The sequence below is a fragment of the Belonocnema kinseyi genome, chromosome 6, assembly GCF_010883055.1.
Source record: "Belonocnema kinseyi isolate 2016_QV_RU_SX_M_011 chromosome 6, B_treatae_v1, whole genome shotgun sequence".
In the NCBI taxonomy this organism is placed as follows: domain Eukaryota; kingdom Metazoa; phylum Arthropoda; class Insecta; order Hymenoptera; family Cynipidae; genus Belonocnema; species Belonocnema kinseyi.
In genome coordinates this window covers 109763305-109789677 of record NC_046662.1, presented here as the reverse complement: position 1 = coordinate 109789677, position 26373 = coordinate 109763305, and the positions used below count along the sequence as shown (strand labels likewise).

At 34.3% G+C, this 26373-nt stretch overlaps 1 protein-coding gene across 4 annotated transcripts in view; it reads left to right on the top strand.

Annotated features, from left to right (window-relative positions):
- LOC117175057 (dopamine receptor 2-like) overlaps positions 1 to 26373 on the top strand; it is a 336274-nt gene that overhangs the window by 306362 nt on the left and 3539 nt on the right. For all 4 annotated transcript variants that reach the window (XM_033364594.1, XM_033364595.1, XM_033364596.1 and 1 more), the window contains 3 exons: positions 2292 to 2526; positions 2716 to 2853; positions 3111 to 3295. In XM_033364594.1, coding sequence (XP_033220485.1) covers positions 2292 to 2475 — 184 coding nt within the window. In that variant the 3' untranslated portion in view covers positions 2476 to 2526; positions 2716 to 2853; positions 3111 to 3295. The remainder of the gene's footprint in view (positions 1 to 2291; positions 2527 to 2715; positions 2854 to 3110; positions 3296 to 26373) is intronic.

Here is a 26373-nt window from a genome sequence, read left to right as displayed (position 1 = left end):
GAAAGAAATTAATAGGGAAGACATTTTAGTAACAGCTGGGCATTTTGTTTGTGCGAAACATTTTTTTCTCGATGGTATTGTCTGGAAAAGGGAAGTGAAGGATCCTTCTAGAAATGTTATAGCATCAGTATGTATAAATTATAACTAATATATTTATAATACGTTATTCAAATGAAATTTAAAAAATTAATGAAGGGATATAATTTTCAATTTAAATACTTCAATTGCAATTTCCGAATTTTAACCTAAAAATAGCTGTCTTCTCGGCTGTGGCTGTTCCTCATTTGGAGATTATATTTGTTCTTCACTTAAATTCCTCTTCGTTCGGGAGGATTCTTGGTGTAAAAAAGAAGGAAGCAATTAAGAAGAAAGATAAATCAAAATTTTACATCTGGTCTTTTTAATCTTTTATTGGCTTGGAAGTCATTATAGGCCTATAATAATTATCCTATAATGAATTTCCTATAATTTTTTTCGAATACAGGAATAATGATTGGAATGATTATAGAAAAAATTGTAGAATAATAATAATAGAAATTAATAATATTAAAATATTTATTGCAAAACGTAGAAGGAAGTTTAAATGAATCACTTATTTTGAACGACTCACACAATAATACATTAAAATTGACATATTTAAAGAAGCTTTGTTTCAGAATAAAGGTACAATAAGACTTAAAAGCTATGGATATCTTCTACTTTTTGCAATAATCATTTCAATATTTCAATATTATTAATGTATATAATTATTTTACTATAATTTTTCGTATAATTAATTCCTGAATGTAATATATTCATAAAAGGGAATATATATATACAAAGTCCATAGTTTTCCATTTTTCGAAATTTTAACATTAAGACGTGTCACCGTGCACTTCAAAACCCCGTTAAATTAATATGGGGAAATTTTGAATTTTCGAAAAATAGAACTCATGTTCCGGGGTTTCATTGAAACGTTCCAAACTTTCCAGGGATTGAAGAGGAGTGTCTACGAAATAAAACCATCTTAATAACTTTTATTTCCAACCCAACCTTACCCTCCCCGCGGCCACCAAAATATGACGCGAAAATAAAAAAACTATATTTTTTAAAGAAATATAAATTACACAGGCCAACATGGTTTTGTTGCGGGAAAGTGAAAGAACATTTCCTACGTAATTTTTACGTATAATCCGAATCCAGGGACATAATTGGCCAATCACGTCAGGATTTTAAGATATTTGAGGTGATGTACCCAAAAAAATGCGTTTTTGGCTGCTTTTAAGGTTATGTATAGAAGATACAGAATTTTTTGAGATTTTTTCTTTGGTTTTATCATATATTACTGCTACTTCTCTTTACTTTGATAGTCGCAAAGTTCAATTACCATTTTTCTTTACCAGATTACGCCAATTTGAAATTACGAGATATGTTTTATTGTTTATTGAGCATTTGCTTAAAATACTTTGAGGCAGACATTTTCTACTAGGCGTTTTTTCTTGAAAATTGGTACTTGGGGGTATTCGGGGTTGTTGAAATCCCAAAAAATGTTGTCTCTTCTGTGCAGAACCTCAAAAGTAGCCAAAAACGCCATTTTTGGGTACATAACCTCAAATATCTCTAAATCCTGATGTAATAGGCCAATTCTGACCCCAGATTCGTATTCTACGTAAAAAATTACTTCGAAAATGACCCTCCACTGCGCAACAACTGACATGACCCCATTATTTGCAGGCCTGTGTTATTTAAAAAATTATTATTTGTTCCCAAAAAATGTAAAAAATAATTGTATTTTCTGATTTAAATGTAATTATTTATCATTTTTTAGAGCATTACATTTTTCTAAAAATACTATACAATTATTTAAACAATTATTTATTGTCTATGTTCAACATCTCTAAAAATTGAGCAAGAGATATCAATTTTGTCTACAAATTAATATGCTTTGTCTCGTTTTGTTGAACAATTATATAATTTTTATACATTTCTCTTAATTTTTAATAAATCGCTATTTGTTTAAACAATATTTATTTGCTCAACTAGTCCTATTATAAAAATGAGATGCATTTTAGCCAAATTCATAGCGCTAACTTCGCGCTCACTTCATGCGTAACCAGTGGTTACGAATGAAGTCGCATACTAAACAGAGAGATGCTAAGTCGTGAGTATTCTCGAGTTTGCGCAGACCAATTAATGTAATCAAATTCTAGACTATTTACAAACTTCAACTGTCAATTATAGAACAGCTTCAGATATATGTCTTCCTAAAGTTGTTTTGTCATTGGCTGTTTGTTTTCTGCTTTACATTTTAGGCCTCTATTTAATTCTACTCTCACAATGACTTGTAATCTATGGCTATCAAATACTGATTGCTGCGGTCACGTTGGTCTCATACTCTTTCTTTCTGCTTTGGAACGTGGGTCTTGCAAGGTCGTCCTTAGTGTTGTGAATAGGGGACTACTTCAAAAATCCAAAAACTACGATGGCGTCATTTAAATTTACCTCTGAGGAAGAAATCCGAGCCTTTGATCGTGAAAATAAGGGAATGTAAGTAATATTTTTATATTATAATCTATTATATTTTTATCAATTGATCTAACTTAAAAATGCGTATACCCACGTGTTCAATCGCTATTAAATTTTCCAAATAATTATCGTAGCTCTCGGATTTTCCAAGTAGTTTCCTATTCATCTCACTTAACTTCCCAATATTAATTTTATCTCGTTTTTTCCTAGGGATCTCACGGAAATACCATGTGCAACCACAAAGTACAATAAGCTTTCACGGTGAATATAAAAGTACGATAGCTAATCCAGGTATACAATTCATAAGTATCCCCTTCGGCGAGGTCATGATTGTGGACGGACACATTGGTTGGTATATTCTTAGTAAATTATATATTTAACAATAAGCTGAAAGAAAAATATATGCTCTGTCAGGAAAGAAAACCGGGCGGAAATATTATGTATAGTTCATGTATACTGTGAAGTATCATATATTATAACCATTTGTTTTATACATTTTTTTACAAAACTAATAAATATTATAGAGAATACTTCACACTATATGTAAAATATATATATAATTTTTTCGCATATACATCAATTTACAAAATTTTTTGTTATTTTAGAAATTCTTGGATACATGAAAGAGCAATGGGTTTGTAGAAGTAAAGACCCCTAAATGCGTCCTACGGGCAAGGCGTAATAGCCAATGGGCAGTACAAGCTCACCGTACAGATCGCATCTTTCCAGGCAGATGACAGGATCGCAAAAGGTTTGCACCGGCGATTGCGAGGTATCATGCAAAAACAAGGTGAGCGAATATTGCTATTAATTTCTATGAATCAAGGACTCGTGGAAGATGTCTTCTAGCCAATTTTTATATCTCATTTTATTCAAACTAATTACTTGAAAAGATTTTTAATATCAAAGAACAATAATAAAACTTTTTTAATGCTATCAGGTATGAAAAATGTTTTTGAGTAATTACTTTCTGAGTAAAAAAAAATCAAAAAATGGCTAAAGCTACTTAGTTTTTGACTACAGGCCCTTATCTCAATATCACTTGAATAGACAAGTGTACGAAAGTAAAACAGATATATTTCTATTTTATGTAAACATTTCTAAATTTTGAAGCTGTACTGTTAAAAACTGATTATAATGCAAAAATAAGCAATTTCAAGTACATAATTGCACAAAATCCCAGAACCTCCCTTAATTTTGTTCACTTTTCTACTTGAAAATATAATTTATCATCATTTATTCATCCAATACTCATTTTTGTATCTAAGGAGATATTGGCATCGTTCAATAAATTATATATCCCAAGACAAACATATTTTTCGCAGTGTTTTGCAGTAAAAAACATTGAAATTGCAAAAAGAACATAACTTTTGTCAGAATCTGTGTAGTTTAAAGTTTTATGCAGTTTAAAATAAGAGAAATCTCTAGATATTATCGGATTTTAACGGATAAGGACAATTTTTTTCATTATGCAATTATCAAAAATGTGCACACCCAAAAAATGGTAAAAGTTAATCTGTATGAAAGCTATAGACATTTTTCCACGTATGTTTAATGAATAAATAACAGCAACTCACACAAATTAACTTTTATAATTTTTTCAGTAAGGAAGTTTTAGATAACTGAATAGCGAACAAAATAAGCCCTGATTCATTAAGATCACATAATATTAGGGGATTTCTCATGCCTTAAACTGTGTATAATTTTAACCTGCAAATATTATTCTTGCTAAAAATTGATACCTTTTCTGACTGCAATTTTTTTCCTAATCAAATATATCTTTTTTCAGCTTATGATTAGATTTAGAATTATAAAACTATATGAGTTGATCAAGAATTATGTGTCATTTAGTTTCTTCAACGACGCTCATACCTCAATGAGCTTATTCAATCCAATTAATAATAAATATGTTTTATCAAGTTTAAATTTTTTATAATTTTTTTTTCTTCCTATTTTGGCTATAGCTGGTGGTGGCTTGAGGGTCGCAGATATGACTGCAATTGATATTGTGGAAGATAGTATTCTGACTCCAGAAAAATTGAAACGGTCCATTCACAACGTAATGTTGGTAACCACGTAACGTTCTAATAATGAAGGCGGTGGACCTGCTGAAAAAAAGCAAGCTCTTGATGAAAACTAAATGTACATTATCACTTTTAAGACGTTTAATGTTGAAAGTTTGAAGAGACATTTTGTATTAATTACTTTATTTATTTGGATAAACAAAAAAGAGCATCTAATTAATATACTCTAAAGTATTATATCATATTTTTTTAATAACTACTTCAAATTATTTGAAATGTATAATTTTTTTTTGTTACTCTTCATTCAGAAACTTGAAATATTTATAATTTATTAGTTTATAGAAATTAAGTTTATGTTTCATAATTTATAAATAATTATATTAAGGAACATTGTGATTCGCTGTAACCAATAGAGACTTTCGTAAGAAATTGAAATTCGAAATTTTTATTTTAATAACCAGTTTGTTTCGTTGATCACCAAGATTTTAATTTATCTTTAATTTAATTGACAGTTAATTAATTTAGTTGAAAATTCTTAAAGTTTTTATTGAAATTTCTATGTTTTTTTTCGTAAATTCAATTTTCATTGTAAATAAAATATTTTTGTTAAAATATAATTATATTTATTTTAAAAATCAGTAATTTGTTTTTAATCTTAGTTTTCTAATCTTAGTTTGGTTGAAATTTTATAAATTTTGTTGAAAATTACATAATTGCATAGTAAATTAGATAATTTTGTTTAAAAATCATCAATAATATTAAAAATGATAGAAAATCAAGAATTTTATTGAAAACTATAGTTTGTTTGAGTTTCAATTTTTTTTTTAAAGTCATTAGTTTCTGGAAATTTCAATAATCTTATTTTCAATGATATAATTTTCTTAAAAAATTGTTTTGTATGAAACATCACCTACAGTTGTCGTATTTTTTGTTCATTTTTACGAAATTATAAATAATTTGAATAATTTTAAATATCATTTATTATCATTTTGAATTTATGAATAAGGCGATATTAGTTGTGTTCAAGTTGGGTCTTATACTTCGAGATATATACTACGCGTGTACTTCTAATATACCGAAAAGCGTAGATTTCGAAAGGTATAATGAAAGCAAATGCGAAGTATATATATATATATATATATATATATATATACACTAAATTCGAACACGGCCATGAAATGAAAAATCTTACCCTTTCATTAATATTTCATACTTTATATTTTTTTATAATATAAAATTTGAGAAAGAGAATCCACACCCCTTTCAATAATCTTTGATATCACTTGTAAAGGGATTTTTGAACGAAAATGAAAACTATCACTTGCCCGTTACGTGGCTGCTCAACGTGGATACACAAATATTTTGACAATAAGACCTGAAAATAATAATATAAAAAAAGACTAGACAAAATATCTGGTACCGGGCGCGAGGCGCCTGTGGACACGTCACTGAAAACTTCCAATTTATATTTACGACTTAAAAAAAAAGAAAAATCTAAAATATAGATTATTTAATTTTTGCGACTAACTAAGTGGAGAGGATACGTGAGGGTGGTCCCTGAGCAAAGTAGGCAAATAATTCATCAGTAAAATTACACAAATAACAATATAAATAATGCAAATTTTATTTATATAATAATCAGTTAGTTTGAAAACATGGAGAGGAAAATTGATCTCACATCACATTAATTGTACGAGATAAATATGATAGCTATGAATATCGAAACTATGGAGTTGAGACAAATTAAGCGCGAAATGGAAGCAGCCGACATCTTGACTCGACTTTGTGATTTTGTTAGAATTTAAGGATTGGATGAATATGGTTACAAAAATAAATAGGCAGTCGCGGAAAATTTTCCAGGGGTGGTCCCGAAGGAATTAACCACCAAGCGGAGGTGTGAAAACCGTGCCGAAAGCTGAATGGCACCTGGGTGTGGTATCTAGAACGGTGAATCTGGGATACCGGGCGACCTCTCAGAGTACGCAGCCTTATCCTTGCAGGCGGGGCTCTACGAGGATGGACGAACCCCTTCCGCTAGCTTCTCGTGGGAACAACAATGACAACACCAAACATAGTTGTAGTAAGTGCGGTTCAAAACAACAGAACGCGCAGGGCTCCCGACAATGGGTCGGCCAACAATGCCGACCAATGTAGAGCGGGGGGAGCGAATAAAAACGGATTCAATGCGATGGACTGTCGGGATCTCGCGACCTTTGGGTGAACGGAGCGACTGAATCACGACTAACTAGAGTGCTACGATGCAAGTGTGGCCCCTGAACGGGGTTATATGGCACGGCTGCATGTTCTGTGGTGCGAGAAACACCTGGAGCTATCGCACTTTTCACAGCAACGCCTGCGAAACCATGCTGAACTGCTCCGTAGAAGGGGCTATGTAAGCGGAACGCCTACTCTACCACAGCTAGAACAAGCCAGCAACAGAGAAAGAGAGGCGACACTCAGATCATCCGCGGGCAGGCATTCAATAGAGAAAGAGCGATGCTTTACGACCCGGAGAAACATCAACACCCAGGTTTCTCTTAAGCCTAAAGATCTGGCCTGGCGGTAAAACCTTGGAAGACCCTTGGAGGGTCTTCCAAGACCCTCCAGTTACTGTCGAACACCCACCCAAACCAGAGGAGGTCGAAGTATTTTGAAGAGAAGTCTATCAAGTGCAGCATAGACTGGAAGAAGACTCCAAAAATATAAATAGCTTCAAGGAGTTATGTGTTGCCCTCATAACACCTGATAAAGAATACCCACCCATCACTACCGAGGAGGTGAAAAAAGTATTAAGAGGAATGAAGAACTATTCCGCACCGGGACCAGATTGTATTAAAACCTTCTGGTGGAACACGTTTTCTTCAACACATCAGCATTTGGCCCGTATTTTCACCTCATATTTGAAGTTGGAAGAGCCGATTCTGGAGTGGTTGGTGGAAGAGCGTACAATACTCCTGCCGAAAATAGGCAACTTAGCTGACCCGAAGAATTACAGGCCAATAACTTGTCTGAACACACTTTATAAAATATTCACAGCTATCCCAAATGATACGATTGTTCGGGCAATTGAACCTGTGTGACAAGAAATGCATGAACAACGAGGCTCAAAAAAAGGCGTAGCCGGATGTCGGGAGAACTTGCTCATCGATGGATGTGTCTGCAAAGATGTAGCATTCTACCAGCGTGACCTATCCATGGCCTGGATTGATTATCGGAAAGCTTTCGATTCGACTTCCCATAGACTTATCATCTGTCTTTTGGAAATCTTAAGGGTTCATCCGCAAATAGTTAGGTGCATAGAGAGATTGATGCCGCTTTGCAAAACCAGATTTACTATCTCATCTGGAAAAAATCGTGTGACAACTAACAAGGTCACCTTTCAGAGAGGTGTCTTTCAGGGCGACACCATGATCCCACTCCTCTTTTGCCTTACATTATTGCCACTATCTCTAGCACTTCGCCATTCCGACAGGTACTTGTGCGGCAAATCGGCAGATCGAAAGTAAAAGGTCACTCATGTATTTTACATGGACGATTTTAAGATCTATGCTAAAAACAAAGAGCAACTACATCTAGCTCTAGGGATTGTCGAACGATATACTAAGGAAATTGGAATGGAATTTGGGTTAGGCAAATGCGCCAAGGTTTATTTGAAGCGAGGAAAACTTAATGACATCCCTGAAGATCCTGAGATCGTTGATAGAAGCGCTATACGACACCTTCGCGCTGAAGAGACTTATACATACCTGGGCGTGCCACAGAGCCGCATTCAGGGTGTGACATCTATAAAGAATACTCTCCGAAGCAGATACAAACTTCTCATCCGACAGAATTGCTCTTCCGAACTGTCGGCGAGGAATAAAGTATCTGCAACGAACATGCTTGCCGTCCCAGTAGTACTCTATTCATTTGGAGTAGTTACATGGACGAAGAACGAGCTCGGATCCCTTGATATCGGGACAAGAAAGGTTATGCACATGAGCGAAAGCATGCATCTTAAGTCTTCCGTTCCGCGACTGTACATCTCACGCCGTCAAGGTAGTTGCGGAATATTGAGTCTTGAATGTCTTCACAACAGGATTATTCTGGGTACAGCACATAGAGTTGCATATGGAACAGACCCTCTTTTTAAAATGGTCAGGAATCACGAAAAAGTAGGCAAAGGAGCGTTTCTGTACAAAGCAGTGGAGGAGGCTGCTGAAACACTCGAACTTGACTTCAGTATTAGGGGTGAGCAAAATGCATCAAATCTCATCTATTTTGAGTACTCACTCCTGAACGTGCGGATTAAAAAATCACAAGACAAAAACTTTCGTGAATAGCTCTTTGGTAAGAGGATGCACGGTATCTTCCACAGAAATGTGATGGATCAGTCAATGTCCTGTAAGCTAACGTTTGCTTTTCTTAAATCGCCCGGATTGAAGTCGGGTACGGAGGGCTTCATTTTGGCATGCCAAGACAGCGCCATTTTTACCTTAACATACCGTCGCCACATTTTGAGCCAAGATATTCCTGATGATAGCTGCAGGGCGTGCTATGCACACCCCGAGCATGTAGCTCACATACTATCTAGTTGTCCAACTCACGCGGGAACGATCTACATTTAAAGGCACAATGCGGCACTAAGAGTGCTTTATTACCATCTCTGTAACTCTTACGGCATTTACCTTAATATCGCTCCTCTAAATGCTCTTAGGGAAATCAAGTCAATTGTCGAGAATGGGATGTGCCGCATATACTGGAACTTTATATTATCGGCAATTGTTTCTGTTGATTACTCGAGGCCTGACATGGTTCTTCTTGACTTCGAGAAGTGAAACATGTTCGTTATCGAATTTTCGGCAACAGCCGACAAAACCGTCAAAAACAAGGAGAATGAAAAGAAAGTGAGGTATCGAGACCTTATAAGGGAGTTGCAACGATTGTACCCGGAATATTCTGTTAAACTTATCGTCCTTATCATCGGCGCTCTTGGAGGTGCCAAGCTTTCACTTGCTAATGGCCTAAAAAGCATCCCTGCGGGTGCAATTTTTCAGATTAGCACCCGCTCCCGCCGAAATCCTGCGGTTTTCCTGATGACAAATTTTTATTTATATGAACGTGGTATTTGCTTACTCTTACTCTTACTCTTTAGAAAACTCTCTGCGTACCAATCGACTCAGTCGCCGCACAAGAACTGCTTGGCGGGAAAACGGCACTCAACGTCCGTACCGTGAAATGTTTCCAAAAAACATTGTCGCTCCATCTGGTGGTTCCGTCTGGAGATTCGTACGACAGCCTCAATCATACATATCCAGTATGTATAATAAGTGATCAGCTGACATTCGGTGACAGCAATAAGACATGAGGGGTTTGGATTGAGTGCAGAAATCAATAGCCTCGTCTTCTAGAATCTAGTCCATCCTTCTTCTCGCTCCCAGCAATCGGGCGAATGACAGCTCCTAACGTTCCAAACCTAACCTTACAGAATTCTAATGCCTCACTCATGAGTCGACCAAGAATTCTCTTATACGATTGTATAAAGTAGTATTTAATGTGGACATTTTAAGGCTAATTTAAGAAATATTATTATCACTTTTGAATATCGCGCTATTGGTAAAAATTTGTTTTACTTAGGCTGGTAGCCCTGATTAACATGATGTGTGGCTAACTTTAGAAGCATTTAATGTCATTAAACTTGAATTGCCTTTATGAATGAGATCCGCATAGAATGTAAATATTTATTTTGGGATACGTGTTCTCAGTGACATCAATCCTTTTACTTATAATAATTGTAAGAACTCGCATATTAGTTACATTTTTTAACGTGAAGATACTAATGCGTAAGCTTTAAAAAGTGTTACGTAACCTGAAAACTGGTATTGGTTTGCGCTGACGTCATTTTTCAATCATACTAATCAGATAAGTTTTTACATTTATTACCGGGCGAACAGAGTTTTAACTTTTCATCATAAAAATCTTTTGTGACAATTTTATTTCTTTGAATTTATACTGATAATTAGATTTTTCTCTTTTTTCTTGATTAATTTTGGGTTCTTGGAGTTTTAGACATGCAAATGGCTTAACTTGATCGGAACTTCATATTTCTCTTAATTTATAAACTAATTACTGAAAAAATTTTTCATACCAAATAGAATTTTCCATGATTTTCATCAATTTTATTTGGTACAAACAAACTTTTTGAGCAATTACTTTATGAGTAAAAAGAAATAATAAAATTGAATACAGTCACGCCATTTACATTCGCTTCTACTATACACTACATATAAGAAAATAGATTATTTTAAAGTTATTTTTTCATTTTGGCCATGCATGCCAATCCTCCATAAAAGAACTTATAGAACCATATAGAAGAAAGCTAAATGCGTAAAGTATTGCCTTTCGTCAAGGTATATTGCATATAGATGCATATAGAACTCGTACTTCTATAAGAATCTATATGGAATTTCTAGCAGCTGCTAAGGTGTTATCTATAAGTTTTTATTGGTATCTTTGCTTTATTTTTGGAAATTCATCATTGATCCTAACAGACTTCCGGACCTATATGGCTTTATATGGAATAACCAACAGCCACCTGAGGTGGTTTCTATATTTTTAGACTGTATTGCTATCCTACACTATCATAGTCTATGTGTTCCTATATCGAATTACCAAAACTCATTGGGGTGGTTTCTATACGCTTCTGCTTGTATCTTTACTTCGTCTCGGTAAATCCCACAATGATTGTCATAGACTTCTATGCCTGTATGGCTCTGTATGGAATTATCAACAGCAACTGAGGTGTTTTCTATATGCTTCTATTTGTATCTTTACGCGGTTTTACTGAATGCCACATTAATTCTTACAGATTTCTGGTTCCATACGGCCCTATATGGAAATACGAACATCCACTGAGGTGTTTTCTATATACTTCTTTTGGTATCTTCATTTCTTCTTGGAAAATGCTTCGATCCAAAAGAATCAGAATTAATCCGGATTGGAATTGGTATAAAATTAATATCCAAGCCGATTAAATCCGAATCAATCCGAATGCGGAATCATTCTGATTTATTCGGTTTGACTATTCAGTTTACATCAGTCCAATTCCGGATTGACACTTTTATCGAGTTGTTGCGCACTGGCTCAGGTATAGATTCCGGAATTAAAGCCGTATGATAATATTTAACAAATCAGCATACTTTCACAAATCGTAGTACATTATGCCTTACTTCTCTGGTCAAAATAGATTCACATCCATAGCTGATAATAGCTAACAAAAGTATCACGTATTTTGTGGATGATCCCGTACTAATGAAATGTAATGCAATTTACTAATAAAATATAATCTAATCATACAATAATCATTTGTATTAATTTGTAAATTTTAAAACAGATACGACTGAAAACAGATACATTTAAAAGATACTAAATATTTGAAAGATACAAAAATATTTTGCGATAAATTTTACAGGAACCAAAATAGAGTAACGTTCGAACAAATAATTTGAAAAATACCAACATAATTTGGAGATACGTTTAGACAAGAACTTGAAAATATTTAGATACAATTAGATAAAAAAATCAAAGATAATTATTATACGCTAATCTATACGTAATTATAAGAATTTATTTTCAAGGAATGATATGAAATAGAACATAATTTATTGGGCTATCTAACGATACGTAGAATTTGTATATATGGTACGAATAACAGAGGCCGACAAAATTTGACAAAATTCAAAAGCCAGAAAGCAGACTAAACATTTCCGAAGGATTTTGATGTGCTGAATCCAAACTCAAAATTGCTCCTGTACGTCAGGTTTTCAAGATATCCTAATCTAAAAGTGCAAAAAACGCGTTTTTTAGCTGTTTTTGAAGTTATGTAACTGTACAAGAAAAAATCGACCACAAAGCTAATATGAAATTTGAAAGTAATAATCTGCGCTTTTCAAACGTAATTGGATTTATTAGGATATCTTTATTTTTCACCAATATATTGTAATTTGAAATTTTGTATTTTAGCGTTTTAACCCATTAAGGCTGACGTGTTCAGATTTATAGAACGCATTCTCTATTGCTGTACGATACGATACATGCCACAGGCATACTAACCCACCTGAGTCTGGAAATAATAAGTTTAGTCGAATATTTTTTTTGGAATAATGAAGTTCTGTGCCACAAGTGGGTCAACCCACCTACCTGCTGATACACCTGAACCCAGAAATCACCCCTACCAAATCATAAGCAGGCTAACCCACCTAACACTGGAAGCAGCGAATTTAGTCGTTTACATTTCGTGAAATAATTGAATTTCTCACTACAAGTTGGCTAATCATGAAATTAAATTTTTCAATTTATCGTATTAACCCACTAACGCCGAGATGGTATGCCATTGTCCCTTGAAAATATTATCTGAGGGGTTTTCGGGGGATCCCTTTTCAAATGGCTCAGTTTTTTGTTAAAATTCCTAGAAGAAAGACTATGAAAAACAGTTAGGGCTTTAAAAAAATTTTACTATTATGATGCATTTAACATTGTAAATTTACTTAAGATTTTCCAGCTAACTAAGGCAAGACGCTATATTTTTTAGCCACTTAAGGCTCGACTTGGGATTGTCCAGCTAAGCAAGAAAGTACTTAATATTTTCCAGCCAATTAATGCAAGACTTTAGATTGCTTAGTCAATTATAGCAAGCCTTTTGATTTCCAGCCAATAAAGGCGAGACTTTTTATCGTCCAGCCAGTCAAGACAAGTCTTTTAATCGTCCAGCTAGTCAAGGCAAGACTTTGAATCGTCCAGCCAGACAAGGCAAGACTTACGATTGCCCATTCAATTAAGGCAAGATTTGGGATGGTCCACCGGCGGATGGAAGTACTTTATATTTTCCAGCCAATTAAGACAAGACTTTTTATCGTCCAGTCAGTCAAGCTAAGACTTTGAATCGTCCAGCCAGGCAAGGCAAGACTTACTATTGCCCAGCCAGTTAAGGCAAGACTTGGGATTGTCCAGCTCAGCAAGAAAGTACTTAATATTTTCCAGTCAATTGAGGCAAGACTTTAGATTGCCCAGACAATCAAGGAGAGCCTTACGATTGCCCATCCATTTAAGGCAAGACTTGGGATTGTCCAGCTACGCAAGGAAGTATTTAATATTTTTCAGCCAATCAAGGCAAGTATTTCGATGGTCCAGCCAATCAAGGAAAGACTTGGAATTGCCCAGCCTATAAAGGCAAAGCTTTGTATCGCCCAGCCAGTCAAGGCATGGCTTTAAATCGCCCAGTTAGTCAAGGCAAGACTTTGAATCGTCCAGCCAGACAAGGCAAGACTTACGATTGCCCATTCAGTTAAGGCAAGATTTGGGATGGTCCACCGACGGATGGATGTACTTCATATTTTCCAGCCAATTGAGGCAAGACCTTAGATTGCCCAGCGAATGAAGAAAAGACTTTAGATTGTCCAACCATTTAAGGAAAGACTTTGAATTACCCAGCCAATAACGGCAAGAATTTGTATCGCCCAGTCAAGGCAAGACTTTGAATCGCCCGATCTGTCATGGCAAGAGTTTGAATCGTCCAGCCAGTTAAGGCAAGACTTACGATTGCCCAGCCAGTTAAGGCAAGACTTACGACTGTATGTCCAATCAAGGTGAAACTAAATGCTTGTTTTCTTATAGAAACGTTCGCGCTTCATGTCAAACTATCGTTGAAGAGACTTTCGTTTATGACTAGTAGGGTCATTATCATTTCTTTGCAAAGACTAACAATAGTCGGCCATCATTCTTACATTGCATCGACCTTGATAATGTTGCTCTTTTTGGTGAAAGTCTTGAAGAAAGCATTCGCCCATTTCTTCACTGAATGCTCCAACATATTATGGGAAATAATCCAAATGAGATTTGAGAAAATGTAATTTCATACTCATCAAATAACTTAATTTTTTTAAATTCTTTAACATACTAGATACAATAGTTCTAAACCTTGGATCTCGATTGTTCCCTAAAAATTTCTGTACAACATCTTTGAAACTCAACCATACATCCTTTTCAATAGATATCATGGTTTTAATAAAGTCATCATCTTTGATAAGTTTTCTTATATCAGGCCCAACAAAAATACCTTCCTCAACTTTGGCATCACTTAAATGCGGAAACGTAGATCTGATATAATTGAAACCTTCTCTTTCGGTTTTTAGGGCTTTCACAAATTGCTTCATTAACCCTAGTTTTATATGGAGTGGTGGCAATAATACTTTCTTTCTTTCAACAAGACCTTCATAAACAACATTATACTGACCAGCTTTCCACTTTAATCTGTCTGGTCATTTCTCCGTTATCCAATGTTCATCCCTTACACGACTGTCCAAAAGGCAAAGACAACAACGGTATTTAATGTTTCCTGATTGTAAACCTATTATAAAATTTATCATTTTGAAGTCACCAAAAATAAGCTAATTATGGACATTGTATTTTATTTTTATCAGGAGTAATTGGAAAGTATAAGATTCTTTCAGTGTAGTTGAGTGACCTACCGGAACTGCAGCGTACTTATTTCCATTATGCAATAGTACTGCTTTCAGACTTTCTGTAGACGAATCTATGAAAAGAGGCCAATCTTCTGGCGTATATAAGTTTATTTTATATACATAATTGAGTCATTCGACATCATTAAAATACACAATCCCACTGTCCATTGAAAAGTATTTGATGAACTTTTCTTCTCTATTTCTGTAAACAGTCACTCTAGTGCCAGGTAACATAAGTTTCCTTTCTTTGAGTCTTGAACCGCAAAGCTCAGCTTAATCTCTTGGAAGATCAAGGTCACGTATAAAATCGTCTAATCCGTCTTGGTGAAAAAATTTAGGACTTTCATTATCTGATTCTTCCCAAGAAGAATTTTCAGTTGCATTAGGATCGTTAGTATCCATTGATTCGTGAGGTGATCGGTCACTTTTGTTTTCAGAGTGATTTCTAATACCAATCTTGACTGGTGTAACACTTTTTACATCAGGGTAAACGATCTTCTCCAAATACTTTTTAGAAAAACCTCCTGTTTTGCATAAGCAAAAGTAACAATCTGTATCGTGATCGTTGGGTTCACGCCAAACAGGTGGTTGAATAACAGTCCGCGTCTGGGTGCTTTCATCTTCACAATTTGACAAATTTATTCTACAAGCATGACAAATTGAATTTGGTACCCACGGTTTATCCAAATTTTTCATTGAACTTCCATACCAGTTGAAGTATTACGTTTTTGTGAAATCATTAATTGATCGACGGTATTTCTCCGTTTCATACTTTCCACAAACGTGACGAAAAATATTAACTTTCTTAGCGCAAGGAGTTCTTGAACTCATGTTTTTTCTTATAATGAACAGTAACGTGGAAATTCTAAAACTCACTATATAAAAAACACGATCGACACGAAATGTAACCGCTAGACAGATTTCAAATACAAAAAGAATTTTATTACCTATGCATCCAACTGTTAGCTTGCCACTCGAACGTAATCTCTAACACGGAAAGATTGGTAGCAAAAAACGAATTTCATCACCTACGCATAACACGTCATAAAAGCGTCGCCAGCTCGATGAGCTAGCTAGGGATCGAAGACTGTCTGCGCCGTAGAACGGCGCGCACATACAGCGAATGTGAACATTAGAATGCACACAGAGTGCGCAGTAGCATTCTGCGCAGTCCGTCTTCTTTTGTTTCATCAATGTGCAAAGTTTGGTTCCAAACGACTGCAGGCTTTTTTGTTGGTATTTTGTGCGGGATCCTTTGTTATTTTTTAAAGCCCTACATTGTGGCCGCCATATTGGATCTTCTAAAGGTTATAACAAAAAATTGACACCGGAAATAGAAAGGGCACCCTCGAGAACCCTTGAGATAATATTTTGAAGAAAAAATATTGAACCGTCAGCAATAGAGAATGCGTTGTATAAATCTGAACACCTCAGCGTTAATGGGTTAAAACGCTTAAATAAAAAATTTCATATTACAATATTGAAAATGTTGGGTCTGGTCTGTGGCTTTAAAATTTGTCGGCCTGTGTAATTGAACTCTACCAACACGATTGCAGCTCCACCACCAGTACGAAATCGTTTTCGTTTTCAAACCGAAAGTGCCCAAACGAAAAATTTAATTCTGTCCCGCGGAAGATGAAAATGCTGAACTTTTTAAATAACAAAAAATAAATTATCAGCAGCATTCTCTTTATAGGAAAGTAAGTAATAAGAAAAATAATGTTGTAACCATTTGAAATGATGTTTGTACAGAAAAAATTCCTATTACTAATTTAAAAATTAAGGAATTTAAACAGGATTGTAAATCATCTCATCTTGAACCGAAAAATATCAGAAAAGAAGAATCGTTAGAAAAAAGTCGTAAGAAAGGTTCTGCTAAGCAACGAGCATATCGTATTCTTTAGAAGAACATCCGTAACAATGTGATCACAAAAGAAAATTCATTGAAACAAAGTCGTGAAAAAAATGTTGTTAAGCAACGAGCATATCGTATCCGTCAAAAGGACAATCGTAACAATGAGATTAAAAGAAATATTTAAAGGACGACAACAATGCAAACAAATGACAATTGTTGATGCCTTGGAAAATAAACAAATGATTGCCTCTGATTTAAATGAAAATATATCTCAAAACTGTCAAACTTCTGTTAAACGCTCTCTTGCTGAAGAAGAACAGTTTCTACTTTTTAAACGACAAGAAAGAAAGGATGAGAAACGTTGTTTTTGTAATAAAATACATAATAAAATAGATAATCTAACAATAGAAGATGATATTTGCACAGAACAAACTCTTAATACCTATTTTGAAACCAGGGAATTGCCAGTAGAAGAAATAAGTACTTCAGTTATAGAACTTGCACAGATTTATAACTCACCTCGAGTTGCGCAATAAAAAATTGCAGGAGAAGATTCATTACGACAAAACGAAGGGAAGAATGTTACTAAGCAAAAAGAATATCGTCTTTTTCAGAAGATATAACAACGAGAATCTCAGAAAAATTCAACGAACGAAAGTACAAGCAAATAAAAATGTAATAGTTGAGTCCTTGGGAATTGAACAAATGAGTGCCTCTGATTCAAATGAAAATGTACCTCAAAATTGAAAATCCTTCTGTTTATTCGTAAGATTGTGAACCTTCTATTTGTCCTCAAAATATTTGTACTAATATTGCAACTCCAGCGGTAGCAGAATACTATGCTGGAAAAATGAATATTTTATATAAACATTGTAATGCCAAACACTTTCAAGCTGAAAAAGTAGATAACAAAAAAAATTCATTTAATGATTGTTGTAGCCGTGGGGAAGTCATTCTTGAAATATTCCCCGCTTCACCACCGATACTCAAGAGTTTATTCAATGGCACACACGGACTGCCAACCGATTTTCTTGATCATATAAGGCGGTAAAATAATACATTTACTTCGCGTCTTTTAATGCTAATTCAGTTAAGTTCAATAACAGACGACCTAGCCCATTTTGTTTAAAAATACACGGTCACATTTACTATTTAACAAATACGTCTTTGTATCTTCCTACAAATGAAAGTCTTTCTAATGGTCAACTATTCATCGTCGATAAAAATGAAGCTAGGCATATTCGATGCAACCATACCGATACATTAAATAGGGAAATCATTGATGCTGTAGATAATTCTCTTCGCAAGTGCAATGCATTTGCACAATCATACCGAATGATGCATGAAGAGATACGGCAATCAATCGTAAACGATAATACACAATTTGAACCTGAAATGAAATTATTGTTCCCCTTAAATCCTGGAATGGATAGAAGATCGTATACTTTTCAGAAAGTTAATGAGGTTGCTGTAATTTTCACAATAACTGCTGAAGGTGATCTTTCAGAATCTCATGTGACTATACATTAAAAGGATACCACAGAGCCTGAATATGTTAGTTCCATGAACCCCAGTATTGAACCTGGGATGTACCTATTATTTTATCCACATGGTACGAGGGGATGGCATGAAAATATATTCTGCGTTAACAAGTGAAGACGAATATCGCGATCTGCATACATTAAATACAGAATGGCGTCTCGAAATGATAATGTATTTTTAATGGTAAGGCGATTATTTCAACAATGGGTTGTTGACAATTACGTGCAAGTAGGAAAGGATAGGATGAATATCTGTAAAATGAATCAAAAAACAATTCAGGCTGATACTTATTAAGGTTTGATTGATCATTTACAACGTACAGCAGATGAACCGAAAAGCCATGTTGGCAACATGGTAATCCTTCCATCATCCTTTACATGATCACCACGCAATCTGTTACACCATTATCAAGACTCAATGGTTATCGTAAAGAAATATTGTTAACCAGACCTATTTATAACCATGGCATGTAATCCTAACTGGCGTGAAAGCCAGAAGAATTTATTGGCTGGACAAACAGCATGAGACACACACGACATTGTTTTGCGCGTTTTAAATGTGCAGAAAGATGAACTCATTAATATTATTGTAAAAAAAATTATTCGCCGGTGTACTTGCGTATGTGTATGTAGTTGAATATCAAAAGCGTGGATTACCTTATGTGCATCTATTGATAACCTTGAAACCAAATAATATATTAACTGCTTCTGAGATAGTTGATAAGCACATTTCTGCTGAAATTACAAATCCAGTTGAAAATCCCGTACTTCATATTACTGTTATGAAAAACAAGATTCATGGTCCATGTGGAGACTGGTGCAAAGATAAAAGAGGCAAATGCTCCAAAAACTTTCCAAGCAGAAACAGTGATGGAAGAAAATGGATATCCAAGTTTTGTTCGCAGAAATACAGGTGTTAACAATCGTCCTAACGGAGGTACGACTGACAATCAATATGTTGTTTGATACAATGACGGATAATTGCAATTATTTAATTGTCCTTTAATGTAGAAGTAGTATCTAGCATCAAATCTGTAAAATATTTATATGAGTATATCTATAAAGGAGATCACGCTGCCGCAGTAGTTGTTACAAAAAAAATATAGAAAAATATAGTCAGTCCAGTCAAAGCATGCGATGGAATATACGGAAGACCATTACAATATAAAAGTCATCCTATTATGCGGTTACCAGTACATTTACATGATCAACAGACTGTTACTATCGGTGATGAAGGAAATGATGATTCCATAAAAACTGCGTTAGAAAAGCTAACTAGTTTGCAGAAATTCCATGCCATTATGTATTCAAGAAACAAGCAAATTTCAATAATGCAAATGGGTTATTCGAAAAGAACAATTTATTGTTATTGGAAGAATGTATTCTACCAGTCCGAGTCAAGTAAAAATATTTCGTTTACGATTATTACTGATAACTGTGAAAGGAGTAACAAGTTTTGATAATATTAGTACAGTCAATGGTAATACACACGACACATTTCATAACGCATGTTTAGCCTTGGGTCTCATCGAAGACGAGACAGAATGGAATCGTGCAATGACAGAAGGAATATGGGAAAAGGAACTATTGGAAAAATTCAAAGATTCTATGTCCCTAGACTTTCTAAGAAAATGTACTTTAATGGAAGCACACCAAGGAGCATATATTGAAATTAATACATATCTTTTACGTAAAAGATGTGATCTTAGTTATTTTTCAAAAATGCCGCAACTAAATGAACTCAATATTATTATTGAGGAGCAAACTAATGATAATGATGAAGTGTCAGCTCACTACCATGAAAAAATTGAAAAAGGCAATATGGAAAACTTAACCTGAGACAGAAGGATATTATCGGTAAAGTATTGAATGTTGTAATCACAAACGAAACAAGTATTTTATGTTTCTACATTGATGGACCTGGTGGATCGGGGAAAAAATTCATTAACACTACATTGTATCATCTGTTACGAATAAAAAAAGAAAACTATTTGTACGATGGCATTTACAGGGATTGCTGCAATATTACTTCCCCATGGAAAAACTGTACACAAAACTTTCGGTATGCATGTTGCTTTATTTTATAATTTCGTATCAAACCTCAGAAATTCAAACAAAAGATGCACAATATTTCAGAAATGTTTATATTTTTATTTGGGATGAAGCTCTAATGGCAGCACGATATGCTTTGGAAGTGATTTACAGAACTCTGCGAGATTTCATGAATAACGACTTGCCATTTGGCGGGAAATAATGCTGGTAAGAGGAGATTTGAGGCAATTATTACCTAAAAAGGCGGTGCCATACGAAGTGAATTGATTAATTCATCTATCAAGTTCAGTGCATTATGAAAACATTTTTCAGTGTTTTCATTAACTGAAAATATGCGAAAATTACCAGAGGAAGCAAAATTTTCCAAGTGTCTCTTGTTTTTTGGCAACGGCAGATTGAATGACAATTATAATTATCTTTTAGTACCAGAATAATGTGTAGCTGCTAGAACTGACGATACAGTAGAAATTATTTTCAAGGAAACAATTAATAATCGCAGATATGAAGATCTAGCAAAGGTGGCTGTATTGTCTGCACGAAACTTTGATGTTGACGAAATCAATTGCAGAGTTGTACCTTTACTCGACGAAACAACCGAGCGTATCTACCCAAGTGTAGATAGTTTGGAAAATTGCGATAATATAGACATTACTGAAGCGATATTGCCGGAATATCTGAATATTTTGAACCCCCATAATTTTCCACCGTATGATTTACGGTTAACAAATAATTCAACCGTATTGCTCATACGAAAATTACGTATCAATGATAGTTTACAATCAAATTAGCATTTGCGATGACAATTATTAAAAGCTAAGGACAAACTTTTGAAAAAATTGGAGTAGATCTTCGTAAATATGTATTCAATCATGGACAGTTGTACGTGGCATTTTCTCGATTTAGATCTTGGAATCTTTACGAATTTTTTGGAGAACAACGCCCGGATGAAATGTTTAAAAATTATGTATGCAAAGAACTATTCGAATAAGATAATTAGTTAAATTTTAAAATAACCGATAAAAATATATCAAAACCATCTTGAGGTCACATGATAGTTTACTATGAGAACTTTTTAGATTACGTAGGTCTGCGCAGCATTTTCTTTTGGAACAATTATTCATAAAAACCTACGTAAACTAATTTGCTCTTACGGCAAAGTTTCACATTCCCTCGAATTATTTACAGCAAACTAAAATTTCAAATACGAAACACGCGTGCTCAAGCGCGCGATCGGTCTCTTCTATAGAAAGAATACGTTAATCACATTTCAATTATGTAAACAAATGTAATAATAAATAAATAGAAATTTTTTAATCATCAGAAGAAATGTCTCAAAATTATCTAATTATTCTACAAAAAGTAGCCCAGGATACCAATTTGAAAAAAGTGAACATTTCTGGCTCAATTTTTAGAAATTTTGAAAATAAACAATGAATAATTGTATAAATAATTATATATTTTTAGAAAAATGTACTTTTCCAAACAATGGCAAAATATTGCATTTCAATCAGATCATTTTTTTGCATTTTTGGGAATAAATAATTGGTTAAATTATTAACATTTATTTAAACAATTAAAAATTGTTTAAAATGTCATGGTGAATATTCAAATTGTCTATTAGTAATTATTTGTATAAAAAAAGACGGCAGAAATTGCTAAAAAGTACCTGTTACATCCCCAAATTTTAAATAATTGCTGAGCTATAAGCAATTCATTTTGATTAACTGCGTTAATAAACAATTCTTAAAGTAAAAGCAAACTATCATGATAACTTATACGCATTACCGGTCTCCTCCGAGTTCGAACCTTACTATGCTAACTGTGCTACGGCCGATAAGATAGAAACCGTATGATACATAAAGAGTTACTATGCAGGGATAAGAACTCAGGAGAATACCGATAACTTATACGCTCAGTCCATGAGAGGATATAATTGCAGATTCAGCCACTATAAAATAACAACAAGTATAACTATTATCACACGAATGTATTGATAATCTTGATTAATTACACTTCAACCAATTCAGCCACCTGCAAAGGTACAGCAAGTGAACGAACATGCAAGTAGTCAGACGACGTAATAATCACTCGTACAAATTATTTGAAACTCAATAAGGAGAGTCGCGCATAACATATAATGTCTCGCTGAAATCGAAAACAAACAGCCAGTGACCGGAAGTCTCGGCAGACAAGACATACATATTCTTAACTCGAGTAATCTGAAACCCAATGGAAATGAAATAATTAAAATTTACATTTTAATAGTACGTGACTTATGACAGATTTGTCACAGTACATGTTTTGTAACAGATTTGTAAAAGTACGTGACTCTTAATAGAAACTTTTTCTATATAAATCCAAGAATTTTCCCTGTAAATTGTCTTTCAGTTTCAATCAGTTTTTTTTGCTCGAGACTTGACATACCAATAATACGTGAAAATGTAGTTTTTGGATTTTTAGTGAGCCGCGTGAAGGTTGAGGGGCGGGGGTGTATGGAAATGAAAGTTATTAGTATGTTGTTATTTCGTAGATACTCCTCTTCAATCTATAAAAACTTCGGTACATTTCTATGAAACCCTGAAACATGAGTTCCATTTTTCGAAAATTCAAAATGACCCCATATTAATTAAACAGGATTTCGAAGTGTCCGGTGGCACATGTTGATATGCGAATTTTGAAAATCGTAAAATGAAGGATTTTCTTTCTCAGTAAATGGACACTAGAGGGAGGGGGGTTGCCCCCTAGAATGAAAAGAATTGTGCACATTCTAAATGTTTACTTATTTTTCTTCTTCAACAAATTGTGTACTACACTAATTTATAAACAAAGTTCGATGTATTTAAAAAAATTGAGGGTAATTATTAATCTATCAAAGTAAATCAATTAAGAAATAATTATTTCGCAGTTTATTTCGCTCTAAACATTCTTGAATACATGTAACTAACACTCTAGAAATATTTGCACTAACAAAAATATTGAATTTTGAAATTGAATCATCTTTAAACTTGCTAAATATTCCAATTTTTATGTTTTTTATACTTTCCTCATTGTATTTCATGTTGAAGTAAGGCTGGATCCGACGGCATATTAGGCTGTTCACTGATCTAGGCTTGGAGAAGCTCGAACTCTGGCAACTCATCGCCTTTTGCACTTGTAACTGCCACATTTTTAAGGTCTTTATTTAAGACTAAATAAGACTAACGAATTCATTACATACATGTAGCGTGGTTTTTTATCTGATAAACCGCACGCTGCCGCACACGAAAAAAAGCCGACCGGAAAGACCGATGCAAGTTCAAAGCGCCCTCTAGCGCAAGCGCAGAATATCTACGATTCAAACTTAGGGTCATACGCAACGCAAATCAGCCGGTAGCGGAAATAAGTTAATAAAACGTTCTGCTTTTTCCGCAATATCGCATGCGCAAGCGTCGCGTGGGTTTCAACCCAAACACATAATTTGAGGGGACATTTTGGTGGTGTAGCGGCGATCGCCCCCTCCCTCCAGGATTTTCTAGCTAACCGTAAAATTTTGTGTATATATGTGTATAAACACAACATGTCTATACAATTTTCTGATGCCGCCCCCAGGCCCCTTCTTTGGATCCGCGCCCCTGCGTGACTGAATTAAATTATAGTTTTTAAAATATCGTGAAAATAATTAAAATACAAGCTTAATAAAGTTGGCGAATTTGTTCATCTAAGAATGTAACTGAACAGAATTGTGGCAGTGTTTTATAAAAAAAGATAATTCGTTTTACTATTTTTTGGCTCAATTGATCTGTGGCAAATTTAACTACTTCTATTTTACTAACAAAGCTGTGGTTCAGTTTACTTTTTCTGACTTGTTAATTGAACAACGAAGATCAGTTATTATTACAGATTTTCCACAGTTAGTTGCTCGTGTTGGAACCACGTTGGTTGGTTTAGATTAGACAAGATTATTGTCAAGTTTACAATGATGACCAGGATAAACTTTCGAAAAGCGCTAAACTCCAATTAATTCGAAACCCGATATACCTATGTATCTTGACGCGCTGATCACGAATATGATAGTGAAAATATCCGCAAATTTGATTTTTAAGGTCAAAACCCCAAAACCTATACAAATTTCATTTTTTCTTGCTTATTTCAGTCAATAATAAAAATTTACAAAAAAGGTTCTGATAAAAGGTGTAGATCTTTTAATACCTTCGGAACGTTCCCCTCATAAACCGTAAGACATAGGTAAAAATAAATGTCATTTTTGAGTTTCGAGTACTATATATACTACGAGTACATTATAATATGCTATCTATATCATAAACTGACATTAATTTTGACCTATCACTTACGGTTTAACGGACATTCATTTATAATAATAATAATAATAATAATAACGATAATTTATGCTTTAAATGTTTCAGTGGAATGGCAAAAAACTTATGCGGCTCAGCGGTCAGAAATATAATTTATGTTAAGTCCAGCTCATTTGTCAACGTTTCGGACTGGTACCAGTCCCTCTTTCAGACTCCTGTTTGGAAACAAGTTAAAAGATTCCAAATAAATTAGAAAAATGTAAGAGAAGGTTTGAACATTAAAGTGTTTATATCTATGCCTTGGATTTAGAATAAAGTTCTTTTTTGGATTCCATAATAGAGGACATAACCCCAAAACTGCAATCGAAAAATTGTTCTAAATGTGGTCTAATTTATTTGGAATCTTTTGACTTCGTTCCAAACAGGAGTTTTGAGGAGGGACTGGTACTAGTTCGAAACGTTGACAAATGAGCTAGACTAAAAATAAATTATTCTTCTGACCGCTAAGCCGCATACGTTTTTTACCATATATACGACATCAGTCGCCTAAGGTTATCTAAATGTTGCAGTGGAATGTTCATGGAACGTTTTCAAATGGCGGACATTTTACAAGCTCAGGGAACGTTCCGAAGGTTCCCGCGGAACGTTCCCGGAATGTTCCGTGCTACTAGAGATTTGTATTTTTGAAACATCTAATAATTCTTACTTGTTTTTAGAAATATTTTGAAAATATCCTTCAGTTATTTATATTGTCAAGGTCGAATGTCATACATTGTGAAATTACGGATATCCGACTTCATTTGTTGCTCTCAAACCGCACGAAAATCATTTCCATTCCTAAAGTTGTACATCAAGCTCCTATGCATTTGCATTACTTAGAAACATTACTTTATACAAAATACATGAATTCCCGGATCAGTAACATTATAGATTAAATGCTTTTAATATTTTCTCAAACATAACCTCACCTTTAAATTCTTCTTCTTCATGTGCCCCATGACGCAGTGTCAAACAAAATACATTCAAAAACATTATTTAAAAGGCTTGAAAATATTTATAATTGGAATTCATTTACAAATGTGTGTGTAATAGCTCCACATTTGAGCATTGTTTTTTTAAAACAATAATTTAATTCAAAATGCAAACTCTTAACGATAAATTAAAAAGTACAAATGGTTCAATAATGTAGAATATTGAAAAATTGAAGATTTGTAAAACACAAAGTCTGGAAAAAATATGATTAAAAATTTTTTTTAAATCTTACAAATTATAAAAATTAAAGGGGCCAGATTGGGCCCCCATTTTTTATACCCAGATCTGGGCCCTGTCGGGTAGGGCGTTGCATTTACGGTCTGGCGCTAGACACATTACCCTATCGAGGCCACATTTACCAGATCGGATACCGACCGGCGCCACACCAAAATTTCTGTCCGGGTGTAATTGCACAGTTGAATAAAAAATGGTATATTTTACTACTTTCTTAATTTTTGTCCCTACTACTATTATTTCAGTGGAAGCTTCTAATGTGTCCCCTAAGGGTTTACATTTTTCTTACACCTTCTTTATTCCTTTACACACCCTCCACACACTTACTTGGTGGTG